This window comes from Phyllostomus hastatus, unplaced genomic scaffold (assembly GCF_019186645.2).
Source record: "Phyllostomus hastatus isolate PE091 unplaced genomic scaffold, TTU_PhHast_1.1 phas_scaffold_385, whole genome shotgun sequence".
Classification (NCBI taxonomy): domain Eukaryota; kingdom Metazoa; phylum Chordata; class Mammalia; order Chiroptera; family Phyllostomidae; genus Phyllostomus; species Phyllostomus hastatus.
Window position 1 is genome coordinate 15,309,433 of NW_025334026.1, and position 13,139 is coordinate 15,322,571.

The window sequence follows — 13,139 nt, forward strand, 5'->3', positions numbered from 1 at the left end:
CTTGGGAAGTACATATGTACTCAGGAGTCACTGCAGAAGTGCTTTTATTGGCAGTAGGGCTGGACGTACAAAAAATGTTCAGAGCTGGATGGGACATGGCAGTCATAAGTATAGGATACCGAGAGTGAGGAAAAGTAGATGGCTCAAAAGAAATCTACATCATCTGGAGCATCCAGGTCACGGTATTCCACAATGGCCCGTGGGTCTCCACGGGCCATCCTGTGAGATAAGAAAGAGGTAAAATGGGATGAGAGTTGAGGGTCCCAATTTGAAGCGGGCAAGAAAGCTCGGACATCTTAGCTCACCTGTTGCGAGGTTTCCCAGGATAACCTCCCTGGCCTCGGAAGGCATCATAGTTCCCTCGGCCAGCACCATAAGGGGCATGGGGATATGGAGGCCCTCCTGTGGGGACTGCAGGGCGGACAGCACCAGCTATGAAAAAGATCAGTGTTGAGCTGAGAACCTGTGACGTCTACATTTTAGCTGCTTTCTTTCTCCCAACCCCTCAAAACCACCAAACCCTTTCAAATCCCTCCTATACTTACCTCCATAGCCCAAAATGGGGGGCCGGGGCTGACCATAGGGCATCAGGCCCTGGGGACTCTGGTGTGGGTAGGGGAGTCCCGGGGTCAGGCCTGGGGGGAGTACAACACAGACAGGAACATGAATTACTGCGGGGGGGGGGGGGGGGTGGCAGGATACAGGCAACTGGCTTTTAGAAATACGGCCTGAGGGTTGGGCAAAACTTCAGGGTGCAACTGGTTAAAGAACCAGGAGTCCTTCAACTGTCATGGAAGAGGGAATGTGGTAGACCCTCATGGATCGTATCTTACTCTGGGCAGGGCCAGGTGGCTGAGCTGGCTTGATTTCAGGCAGAGCTGGACGCTTAGCATCAGTGAGAAAGTTGTTAAAGAATGCCACTTCTTTCTTTACTTCCTCAATTTTCTCTGCATGCTTGTTGAAGATATGTTTACGTACAAACTCAGGGCCCTGGATGCCAAGAGGAGAGGATCAGAACTGAGCAAGCAGTTCCCTAGCTCCCCACACCCCAAGATAATCACCCTCCCCTCCCACCTGGTCCCAAAGACGTTTCCTTCCAGGTCTGGAGGCAGATTCCTGGCTCAACCCACTCCTCCCACCTGTCCCACAACTCTCTAACATCCCAGACCTTGAATTTCTTGCCACTGAGAGGGCATAGCCACTTATCCTTGCCCAATTCCTGGGTGTTAGAGGTGACAAACTTTTCCACTTCCTGCTCAGGATCCTTTCGACCCATCTTCTGGGCCTCTTCCTCTGAAAGAGATTCCCGCACACTCAGCAGTGGAGTCAGCTTCTCCTCAAATGTCTTCTGCCACTCTAATACTGTAGTTTGGGAATAAAGACAGAAGGTAGGTTGGAGAAGGGAGCCAGGACCAAGAAATATGAAAGGTGGGGATCAGAGGAAAGTGACAGAGCACTGCTCCAGAGTAGAAAACAAGAGGTAGCTGGGGAGAAAGGGGGACCAAAGGGAACTCAGACAGAGAGCTCACCTTCCCCATGACTGATGCGATTGGGTGGCATGGGTCCCCGAACATGGATGATGCCACAGCGGTTGGGCATTTCATCCTCATTGGGGTACTCGCATGTGTTATAATAATCCAGGGAATGCACAATGCGCAAATAGAGGAGAAGTTTGTCCAAAACCTAGGAGAAAATGAGAAACCACGAGTTTATCACACTTGTGCCCTTTACCACCGCGAACCAGGCTCTCACCCCACACTCTGCTCTTGCTGGCACCTTGATCAGCTTCTCATCTCGCTCCACGTTGATCTCTGCTGGGTTCCCTTCCTTAGGAGGCTCCTCAGGGGGTGCCCCCCCACTACTCCCCAGCAGCTCTTCCTCCTCAGCACTCACTTCTTCGATCAGGTAGTCAGTGATATTCTTCAAGATTGGATTCTGAGAGGGCAGACTCTAGTTGAGGGACAAGAGAGGCAAGTAAGACAGAGAAAGACCCTCAGAGTATGTAGCCTAGGAACCTAATTTGAAAGGCGAAGTGAGGCCGAAAGAATTCAAGGCTCACTTGGCCTGTTATCACTGCCTTAGGATTTGTCTTCATGTTTGTATTTGTTCTACCACAGCCCACAAATAGTCACTAACACCAATCTGTTCTGCTGGAAACTGGAGGTACTGCCTAGATAAAGAGGGGCCAACAAGCAGGAGGGCACAAAGGGTCAATGCCACAGATCATGTAAGATCAGAGATGCCCACAGATGAGGGGGTGTTGGCTGCTTTTGAAAAAGTTCTATGGAGAGTCACTGACTGTTGGCAGAGGAGGTGTCCCAGGTTCAGAGGCCCAGAGCTGGGTCCTGTCATCCAACGTATGGATCAGCTTGGCTGCCAGCTTGATGTCATTGCGCACTATCTGCTTGTGTTGGGTAATGCCATTGATATTGCGGACGCGACGGGTCAGGTCTCTGTTCACGCCAGGACTCAGCTCACACTCCCGGAGCTGGAAGGTAAAGAAAGCTTACCAACACCAAAAGACTGGCCCTAGTGAGAGCAGTGAATAGGCTGTGAGTTCCCTGAGGACAGTCCCAGGGCCTAGCCCACAGATAACAGTACACAATTAATGTGAGCAGACTGAATGGATGAAATAGGAAGCAAAATGAAAGAAGCAATCAATGAAAAAAAGCAGTAAGAGGTGTGCAGCATACAGAGCCACACCTCTTCCTCAAAACAGTCCGGCTCCCAGCACTCACTCGGATGTTCTGCAGATTCCAGCAGATTTCTTTGATGTTAACACTGCGGTCAAATGTCACCCAGCCACGACGGAAAAACCTAAACAAGAACAAAGATGTCAAAATAATCCTGGGGTGGAGGTGATGCTGATCATTAACCTTCCCCTGCACCTTTTCTCCAAATTACCCAGGGTCACACTTCTCTCCACTCCTCACCTCCTCTCAGGCTGAGGCTCTGATAGTGCCACACGCATAAAGCCTGGATATCTTTTACAAAGCTGGAAAGGCAGAGGAACAGAAACTCCACTTAATGATTCAAGGATTCACTTCTTCCTTCAAACCCCATGTCCTCAGAACCCTAAGGAACTGCCTATAAGCCTCTACTCAGGTAAGGAAAAAACAACAAAGAACTTAAGAGTAGCACTTGAAAGTAAATGGTACAACCAGGACCAGTTCTCAAAAGACATGCACCCATGAGAAGGGATCCTCCCTGTTAGAGAAATAGTGATGAATGTCAGAAGCATTGCCAGATTATCCTCTCCCCACCTAGTGCCTCCTCCCACCCCTGGAAGAATGGAGCCCGGGTGCTGTCCCTGCCCCCAATGCCATTTTTCCCCACTCACAGAAATTATCTCAGCCCTGGAAATGTTGGGTGCAATGTTGCGCATAAAGAGAGAACAAGTCTTATGCAGAGGCCGGGGTTTACATTCCAGCCCAGGAGTATCCTTGGGCTTCTCCCTTTCTTCTTCCTTGGGTTTCTCCTTTTCCTTGAGAGCTTCTTCTACACAGGAAGTGATGGGAGTTGGTGAGTTTTATTGTTGGTTTTGGAGAGGATAGAAAAGCTGTCAAACTCCCACCCCACCCCTCAGTCTCTCCCAAGAGGCCACCGTCCCATCAATTTCACCAACTTCTCACCCACCCCACTGTTCATACGAAGAGAATGAATTATAAGCAGAAAATAAAACCTACCAGCCTCCTCCTTCTCCTCCTCAGCTTGGCCACTCTCTGACTCTGACTCCGACTCGGACACACTGCCTTCATCAAAGCTGTCGTCACCACTGTGCTTCCTGTTGCGCTTCTTGCTGCTCTGTGGGAGCCACAGCAAGAAGACATGAGCCAGATAACAAGGACCCCTGCCCTAACTTTGACTCCATTTAAGAGAGTCCCTACCTTTTTGGCTTCTTTCTCAGAGTCTTCTTTCTTCTCTTCCTTGTCCCCTTCACCCTCAGATTTCTTAGTTTTGTCATCACTAGAACTACCATTTTCAGCCTACAGGTAAAGACAGTCACTGGGATATCTATCTCCCCATCAACCCCTTCCACTTCAACAGCTGAGCCCATAAGTTCACCTCTCCCCCACCCCAACACACAGCCCTCTACTTCTAACTCCTGTGGACCCCACTACCATCGAAATAGCTCCCTTCACTTCCCCTGGTACTCACAGACAGCACGCAGGGGCCCTAACACTGACCTGTTTGCCATCTTCTTTCTTATCTTCCTTGTCATTGACCTTGCGCTCTCCATCCACAAGGCCTGACCCAGCCCGGCCTTCCTCCTTCTTGTTGGGTTCCCCAGGCTTTCCTGCCTGTTCCTCCTCCTCCTCCTGCTCCAAGATGCGTAGATCATTCTCTGTACCTCCTTCCATCTTAATCACAGCTACCAGCAGAGGGAACAAAAGTCACAATCCAAGGGCCCTGGCACTTCAGTCTCTGGCTTTCTGTCAACCTACTTCTATTTCCCAACCAAGACTTTGATCATGAGATACCCATTACCCCAACCAGTCTGCACACCTGCATCCAGCATTTTGACAATGGCATCAGCTTTGTCTATGTCCAGGAAAAGATTATCAAACCAGCCACTCTCCATGAGGGACAGGAACACCCTCAGTCGGTTTTGTAGAGCCCCCCGGGCCTCCTGACGACGTTTCCCCACCTCATCTGGGTGGTACTTAGATCGAAACCTATAAAGGAAATGGGGAGGGAAGAGACAAAATTGTCACTGAAGGCCAAGGCCAGGACATTGGAAGGGGCCCGGGAAAATAAGGACTTTGCCCCCATCCTCTCACACCCACAAAAGATCATAAAAGCAGAGAGACTGGGGAGAGGAGTATAATAAAAACACCCAATACCCCCAAAGGAACGAGAGTTTATGCTCTGAGAAGATTCTGGGGAGAGCCAGGAACTAAAAGTTCTATATTTGGGAAAAGTAATGACTACAGGGGGAACCAAGGTTGGAAAGGCAAATTGACTGCCTTAAGTCTCTGGGAAACACTAACTTTAAAAGTACAGTTTCCCAAAGCTTCTGAAAGGAAAGATAAGGAAACAGTAGGTCCCAAAGAACCTCCCTCTCCTTGCCAACCCCAAACTAGAGTCGTCATAAGGATTGCTCCCACCAACTCCCTCCACCCCTAGGTGGAAGACAGGGTGAAACCTGAAATGTACCAGATAGGAAAAGCCAAAAGGCAGGACACCTTTATTCCCCCCTTGGGAAGATAAGCAGATGGTGAAGGGACAGGGAGAAACTGAAGTGCCCTTATAACCTCAGGTACTGCCCACAGAGAGTGTGAAGAGACGGGTAGAGGGTTAGGGTGGAGCATGAGGACATTTAAAACAGGACCTTGGGTTAAAAAAAAATTAGGAATATGAGAAAAAGGATAGTGAGAAAGTCCCAGATATCAAAAACAAAGGGGAAAACTGAAGACCAGAAAGACCAGACAGAGAAACTGGGGGAAAAAAAGGTAGTAGTGTTAGGCAGGGAGCAAGAACACAAACAGAGAGAGAAAAGTGTATGAGTAAGAGAGAGAAAGAAAAAAAGAGGACAGTGAAAGACAGAACAGAACAAGTTCAGCATTAAGAGGAAAGAAAAGCCGCAGGCGTCACCTCCAGGATCTTTACCTTGGCCGCTTGGTCAAACAGAGCTCAAGATTTAACTAGCGCGCCCAGGGCCCATGCTGTCAGGTGGGCCACCGGCTGGCTCCTGGCTGGGGTGTCCCGGCCTGGATGCCCCACCCCCGCGGGACTCCGCGGTGGGGGCCCTGACTGACTAACTGCCTGAGCAATCACATTCAGCTAAACTGCTGCATTGTGCACAGCAGTGCCCTGCCTGTCTGCCTGGCCGGGGCAGCGCGGCTCAGCCCAGGGGCTCATGTATGGGCTGGGTATGGTGGGGGTGGAGGTGGGTTTGCTCCGAGCTCCGTCGATGAGCGGGTGTAGTTCCCAGTTCTGGCTCTTTTCAAGGAGAAGGAGCAGAAAGAGGATGAGGAGGAGGAGCAGGAAGGGGGGAAAAGATGGTTGATTAAAATTAAAACATCCACAAAAAGAAAAAAATTAAAATTCTTTTTCTGTTAAATGACCCTGACATCTTTGCTTTTCTTGTCTGGATTCACTCGTTGCTTTTGGGAGGATGCCAAAGTCACACAAGGTCCTGGCGATCAGGGATGACAATGACCCAAATCCAGCAAGTGGGAAGCAGTCTGTCTGCTGCCCCAAGGGAACAGGTGGCTCTGGCCAGCTGCCTGGAGGTGTCCCACTGACTGAGGACAGTGGGGAAGGGAGATGGGTGGGGGACCGTGGCAGACATTGAAGTGAGGAGGAGAACCCATCAGCTAATGCTGTTGTAATTCCCATCCCCCACCCCCTAGGAAGTTCTGGATTGGGGAAAATGGGATAAGGACAGGGCTGCAGGCTCCCCTGGCAGGGCCAGGTGAAACATGCTAGGGAAAAGATAATAGGAAAGTAGGGGCACTCACCACTCCTCATCCTTATGAGCCAGGAAGAAATCCTGCATCTGCTGCCTTCGAAAATCCAGCTTATAGTCATTATAGCGTTTAACTGCCTCTGTTTCATCCACAGAGTCATCCAACGACAGGAGAAACTCCTTGAAGGTCTTCATCACTGGTGGTGGCACACCCAAATCGATCTCTGCGATGCTACCCAGCCTGAGGGGAGCCCGGTCAGGAAGTCTTGGTTGTACGGGCCGGGGCAGCCGAGGTGGCCAGCTGCCCTCTTCCTTTGCCCACATGGACCTCACCCCAGGCATCAATGCGACCACCCCCATAGGCACTCCACTGTGTGTCTAGCCCACTCCCTGCCACGGTCTTCAGCAATCCCAGCCATCCCCAAGTCCAACAACTCCCTTTTCCCAAGAACCCTAGAACCCCAGGTCTTTACCTGGCCTGGATAGGCAGAACATGATGCTGCATGATGTGGACGTCTGGGTGGCCCCAGGGCTGAGGGGGGCCATAAGTTGGGCCCCCACCCCCCCCAGCATAGGGCATCTCATAGCCACTGTGGTATGGGTCAGAGCTGTGCTCATCCCTGAGGGTGGGGGACACAAAAGTCAGACAGAGGAGAGAATCATCTCTCCAGCGCATGAAGGAGGATGGGATAGAGGGAGGGGCATATGGAATGTGATCTCTCACCCAAGGATTTAAAGGGACAAAAAAAGATGTGTTTATAGGAAGTTAGAGAAAAGGAAATCATCAAAGTTATCAACACAAGTGAGGGAAGATAGAGAAACTGTTGCCATCTCACCAGTCTCGCCTCATGCGTTTCTGCGGGGGGCTGAGCTCATGCCGGGGAGGAGAAAAGCGTTCCCGCCGATTCCGGTCATAGTCACGGTATTCACCCCGACTGCGGCGCTCCCGTCCACGGTCCCATTCCCTGGAGATTAGAACAGTAACAGTAAATAAGACACAGTTGGATATCCTAAGATCGCACTTCTGGACAGGCCCTTCCAATCCTGAGACACAAGACTAAAAGCCTAAAATTATAAAACTACCCTCTAGGTCCTGGTTGGGAAGTACAGTTGCTTAGAGAGTGATTGCAATACACCAAAGTTGCAGGTTCAATCCTTGCTCAGAGAACATACAAGAATCAACCTCCCTGGATGGTGTGGCTCAGTGGATTGAGTGCCCACCTGAGAACCAAAGGGTCCCTGTTCAATTCCCAGTCAGGGCACATGCCTGGGTTATAGGCCAGGTCCCCAGTAGGGAGCGCATGAAAGGCAACCACACATTGATATTTCTCTCCCTCCTTTTCTCTCTAGAAATAAATAAATAAAATCTTAAAAAAAAAAAAAGAATCAACCAACAAATGCATAAATAAGTGGAACTGATGTTTCTCTCTCTTTGCCCCCCTCTAAAATCAGTAAATAAAAACTTTTAAAAATAAAAATAAAATTACCCTGACCCTCTAAACAGAAAGACACTTGCTTATTTCCATCACTTCAGCCATTACCCATGAACGATGGCTCCCAACTCTTCTTCCTCCAGCCTGGCCTTTTTTCGGAGTGCAGGACCAACAATATTAATAACCCCCTACTAGATGGCCGTTGACACCTTAAATTCAACATGTCAGAATTCAGCCTATTATTTCCACCACTATAGAACCAAATTTGCTTCACTCCTCCTGTTTCCCACGCTTGGTATGTCAATACGTCACCATGTATCCAGTTATCAAGTGTCACCCTCACCACTACATACTGTTATTGGTTTGTTAATCCTCTGCCTCCCAACCTGACAAAGCTGCCCTCTTCCTTGTTATCCTCTGGTCATCTCTCCTTTGAGGGCAGCACTGGTTCTGCTTATCTGCCCCTTCTCTACAGAGTGATCTTTCTCAAACAAAAATCTGATTGTGCCATACCCTTGCTTAAGTGCCAGTACACAGCACTGTTCAAAACCTTGGCTCCTGGCTGTCACCCCAGCCTTGCCACCAGTCACCAGTTGCCCCAATCCCCATCACAACAACAAAAAAATCCTTTGCTCTAACTCAGTGGTTTTTCAAACTTTTTTGTCTTAGGACCCCCTTACGCTCTTGAAAATTATTGAATGTTAAAGAGTTTTGGCTTTATGTGGGTTTTATCTATCAATACTTACTGTATTTGAAATATGAACAGAAAAAATTAATACCTATTCAATTTGAAGTTGTATATTAATATAAGTTACATATTTTTTATTAAAAATGGCTATTTTCCAAAAAAAGTGAGAAAATGGTACTTTTTACATTTTCAAGGTCTGGCTTAACAGAGACAGCTAGATTCTCACATTTGCTTCTGTGTTCAATCTATTCTGATATGTTCTTCAACTGAAAAGTATGTAGATAACCTGGCCTCCCACTGATATGTAGTTGGAAAAGGGAATACTTTAATAGCCTTGTCAGATGACTGGGAATATTCTTTGATACCACCCAAAACCTGACAAGAGTTAGTTTGCTACATTAAAATCCATTGTTCTACCTTGCTCTATGAATGGATCTTGACATATCTGGTTACACCATATCAAAACACTCCATTCTTTAGCATCACTACCTATTTCCTCAGAAATGTCTTTAAGTAGTGGCAAGCTGACAATCTCACATTAATAGATATAAGCTTTCCGGCCCTAGCTGGCGTAGCTCAGTGGATTGAGCTCGGGCTGCGAACCAAAGCATCGCAGATTCAATTCCCAGTCAGGGCACATGCCTGGGTTGCAGGCCATGGCCCCCAGCAACCACACATTGTTGTTTCTCTCTCTCTCTCTTTCTCTCTCCCTTCCCTCTCTAAAATAAATAAGTAAATAAATAAATAAATAAAAGTATTATAATCCATTAAAAAAAATAGATATAAGCTTTCCAAAACTTTAGTCTTCACTGGAAGATAACAATTCCTCATTGTCTACAAAACTGACATTTTGGTTTTTTAATCCTCAACAAAGAACATGCTTATTGATTTTTACAGAGAAAAGAAGGGAAGGAGAGAGGGAGAGAAACTGCTATGTGAGAGAGAAACACAGATTGGTTGCTTCTCGTATGTGCTCCAAACAGGCACAAACATGCAACCTAGACATGTGCTCTGACTGGGAATCGAATAATACTCTAACCAACTGAGCCACATGGGCCAGGGCCTGACAATTTTTCTTGAAGTAACAGGTTCTTTTAGTTTGTTTTCTTGAAAACATCTGCCAAATACCCAAATATGAATAACCACTGACAATCTTTCAGACTTTTAAAAAAGACATCCCATAGAAACAACCAAAATCAATACAAACAAAAAAATAACAACCTGTTACTTGACTCACAGTTCAACCCTGCAAATGCTCTTCCTCAAGATAACCATTTTACTCCTATATGCTCACTTCCCATTTGCCACATGTATTAAAAAAATATTCAGCCCTGGCTGGTGTAGCTCAGTGGACTGAGCATATGCAGCGAACCAAAGCATCGCAGGTTCGATTCCCAGTCAGGGCACGTGCCTGGGTTTCAGGCCACAGCCCCCAGCAACCACACATTGATGTTTCTCTCTCTTTCTCCTCCCTTCCCCCTCTAAAAATAAATAAAATCTTAAAAAAAAAAAAAAATATATATATATATATATATATATATATATATATATATATAATCAGCTCTGGCTGGTGTGGCTCAGTGGACTGAGAAACGACCTGAGAACGAAAGGGTCCTGGGTTTGATTCCCAATCAGGGCACATGCCTGGGTTGCCTGCCAGGTCCCCAGTAGGGGGCACATGAGAGGCAACCACATGTTGATGTTTCTCTCCCTCTCCTTCTCCCTCCTTTCCCCTCTCTCTAAAAATAAAACAAATAAGATCTTTTTTAAAAAATGTATATTCAAAATCCAATTTAATAAAAGCTGCTTTATCAAGGACATTAACTAATAATGGTTGGGATCCCCCCTCCCGTTTGGTGCCACTGCCTTGACGTGTGCTAAGGCACCAGCAGTTTTACCTACTATTGCCATAGCGCCATCAGTGTAAATGTCAATACAGTGCAAACAACAATACTTAGTATTACCATAACAATAGTTGTAATCTCACACATCCCCTAGGCCCTGGGGCCTGGGGCCTAGGGTCTGTGGACCCCATTTTGAGAACCAGTACTCTGAAAAAAACTAGAATGCACGCTCTTTTCCACATATGTTATATCCACAACTCAAAGCTATTCACACCACCTGTGTCTTGGGAATTCCCACTCATCTTTCCACGTGTAAGTAGCACTTTCCTGCAGCTCTCCCTGACACACCACCTCCACCACCACTCCCATCCCTTAACAGATCTATTCCCTTGCCCTGACCGGTGTGGCTCAGTTGGTTGGGCAAAGCGAAAAATCACCGGCTCAATTCCTCATCAGGTGGGTTGTGGGTTCGGTCCCTGGTCAAGGCATGTACAAAAGGCAACCAGTCGATGTTTCTCTCCCTCTCTTTCTCCCTCCTTTACCCTAAAAAAATAAAATAAAATAAAAAAACATCTGTTCCCTCAATGCTTACCATCCTTATAATGACCCCTCATAAATACTCTGTTGTAGCATACACTCCAGGCCATTTGGCCCACAGACTGTAAGCTCCTTAAAGGCAATAACCATATCTTACTCATCTACAGAATTCAGCACACCTTTCCTTCTTTCTTAGAAAATACCAAGGAAAACAAAGTGCAAGGGCCTCCACAGTGAAGAGATGCATTTACTTAGCAACTGATTTACTAAATTCATTTTCCAAAACCATACTGAATGAATAAATGCTATCAAAATAATTGAGCAAAAAAAATTTTTCCAGTAATGTTTCCAAATCAAGCCATTACCAGCAGCTAACTGGTTAGATATTGGTGATGCCTCTTATATTTAAAAAAAAAATTGTCCTGGCTGGCGTAGCTCAGTGGATTGAGCACAGGCTGCGAACCAAAGTGTCGCAGGTTCGATTCCCAGTCAGGGTACATGTCCGGGTTGCAGGCCATGACCCCCAGCAACTGCACATTGATGTTTCTCTCTCTCTCTCTCTCTCCCTCCCTTCCCTCTCTAAAAATAAATAAATAAAATTTAAAAAAAAATTGTCCACAGTTCCTCCTAATCTTGATTACTTTATCTGAAGTCACATCAGATGTTTCTAAATATAAACACTCTACCTATAATTAACTCAAGTATACCCCAGAAACCTAATCAGTATCAACTTAAACCTATCACTGTCCAAAGAACCTTCTGATTTTAGGTAAGACAATTACAAGAAATTTAATCATATTCTGCCTGGAAACTGGTCTGACACCTCTCCAGAAAAGTCAATTCTATCATATTACTTTTCTTTGAGGTATAATTCAGAAACAATAAATACATTCATTTTAAGGACATTCATAAATACTGCTTTTCCAGGCTCAAACTCTCTTAACTCTATTGGTTTGATGTTCTGGATATTTCAAAAGTCTTTGGCCAAGAACAAATAGGTTAAATGAACCACATGAAACGGTCAAGTATGAGCGATTTCGTATGGGTTGCCCTAATAAAATTATAAGGGAAACACAATGAGGGTGGAGTGCAACAGAGTGTGACGGGGATACAAAGCTGAGAGTAAGTGTCTTACCGGTCATTCCAGTCGTCCCCTCGACGTCTTTCATCTCTTTCCCGCGAACGGTCATAGTCGCTGCGCTCTCTCCTAAACTTGTCCCTGCGTCTTCGATCGTACTCGTCATCACTGTCACCCATAGCGCGGTCTGAGGTCTGGAGCCCGGATAAGGGTGTTCAGGGTATTAATGACAAAAAGAGGAAACGTTTGCCCCTCTGGAGCAGTACATCCACCTCTCCCAGCAAAGGCTTCCGTGGTCCCCCGCCATCCTAAGCCCTCATCCACGGCAGGTGGACGGCCCCGAGGCTCCACTCGCCCCCAGGGGTCTCCAGCCCACCCCGTTGGTCCACCTCTCCCTCCATCCCGCCCTAGCCGCGGCCCTCCAGGCCCCTCCCCTCCCCCACCTGGGAGGGGTCGCGGCCGTTGGTACCCGCTCCCGCCCGCAGGTTCTCTGAGAGACCAGGGCCCGCCCCTTGCCTCGGGCGCGCGATGAGGCCCGCGAAAATGGTGAGCTCTCAGCTATGAGGTCGAGGAGACGCGAAGAAAGTGGGACAGTCGAGGATGCGGTCGGCGCGCCGCTCGCGCACTGTCTGCGTCACTCGCGGAACAGGTCCTGGAACTACAAACTACTACCCGCGCGGCCCTAACTAGAACTAAACAGGGAAAGGCCCGAAGCACCGAGGAATGATGGGAAGGGACGGGGACCCGGAAAACTCGCGATTTTTCCCGGAACGAGAGCTGCTTGACCGAGAGGCACTACGGAGGCTGGGCTGGACCAAGCGAAGCGTGGGGAGGGCGGAGTGAAGGAGAGCTTCCTCAGGCCGAGGTCGAAGGTCGCGCTTACCCGGAAGTGCCCTGTTATAGACCATCTAGGCATTGTCCCACACTCTACCCGCGCAAGGCTGGGGCGTGGGGAGTGCGGTCGTTTAACGGGGTAGAGCAACCATTTTAAAGCTTCTCCCACCATTTTGTGCTCCCTCTGGAGAACCGGCCTTTATTGGCGCCTGGTATGCGCTACCTGCAAAACCCATTCATTCATCGTTCTTCCTTCTCTTTGGCAAAGGTACCCCCTTTTGTAACCAAAACTGGCAAATCTTAGTCTCATCCC

General features: G+C 47.8%; 1 protein-coding gene across 3 annotated transcripts; it reads right to left on the reverse strand.

Annotated features, from left to right (window-relative positions):
* Positions 1–27: 27 nt before the first annotated feature.
* On the reverse strand, positions 28–12,735 carry SRRT (serrate, RNA effector molecule). 3 transcript variants are annotated; one of them, XM_045819485.1, is made up of 20 exons: positions 12,509–12,735; positions 12,050–12,186; positions 7,249–7,377; positions 6,886–7,032; positions 6,465–6,653; positions 4,507–4,676; positions 4,188–4,372; positions 3,888–3,986; positions 3,687–3,804; positions 3,341–3,498; positions 2,934–2,995; positions 2,739–2,817; positions 2,300–2,488; positions 1,777–1,950; positions 1,530–1,683; positions 1,169–1,362; positions 834–990; positions 546–635; positions 306–432; positions 28–219 (listed from the first exon to the last, which is right to left on the reverse strand). In XM_045819485.1, exons 2-20 carry the CDS (start codon positions 12,169–12,171, stop codon positions 144–146), a joined length of 2,619 nt encoding a protein of 872 aa, XP_045675441.1. In that variant the 5' UTR covers positions 12,172–12,186; positions 12,509–12,735; the 3' UTR covers positions 28–143. The 3 variants fall into 3 exon arrangements, with proteins under 3 accessions (XP_045675441.1, XP_045675440.1, XP_045675439.1); XM_045819484.1 differs by having other exon boundaries at positions 546–647; positions 12,436–12,732; XM_045819483.1 differs by having other exon boundaries at positions 546–647; positions 12,509–12,731.
* Between the last annotated feature and the right edge of the window lie 404 nt (positions 12,736–13,139).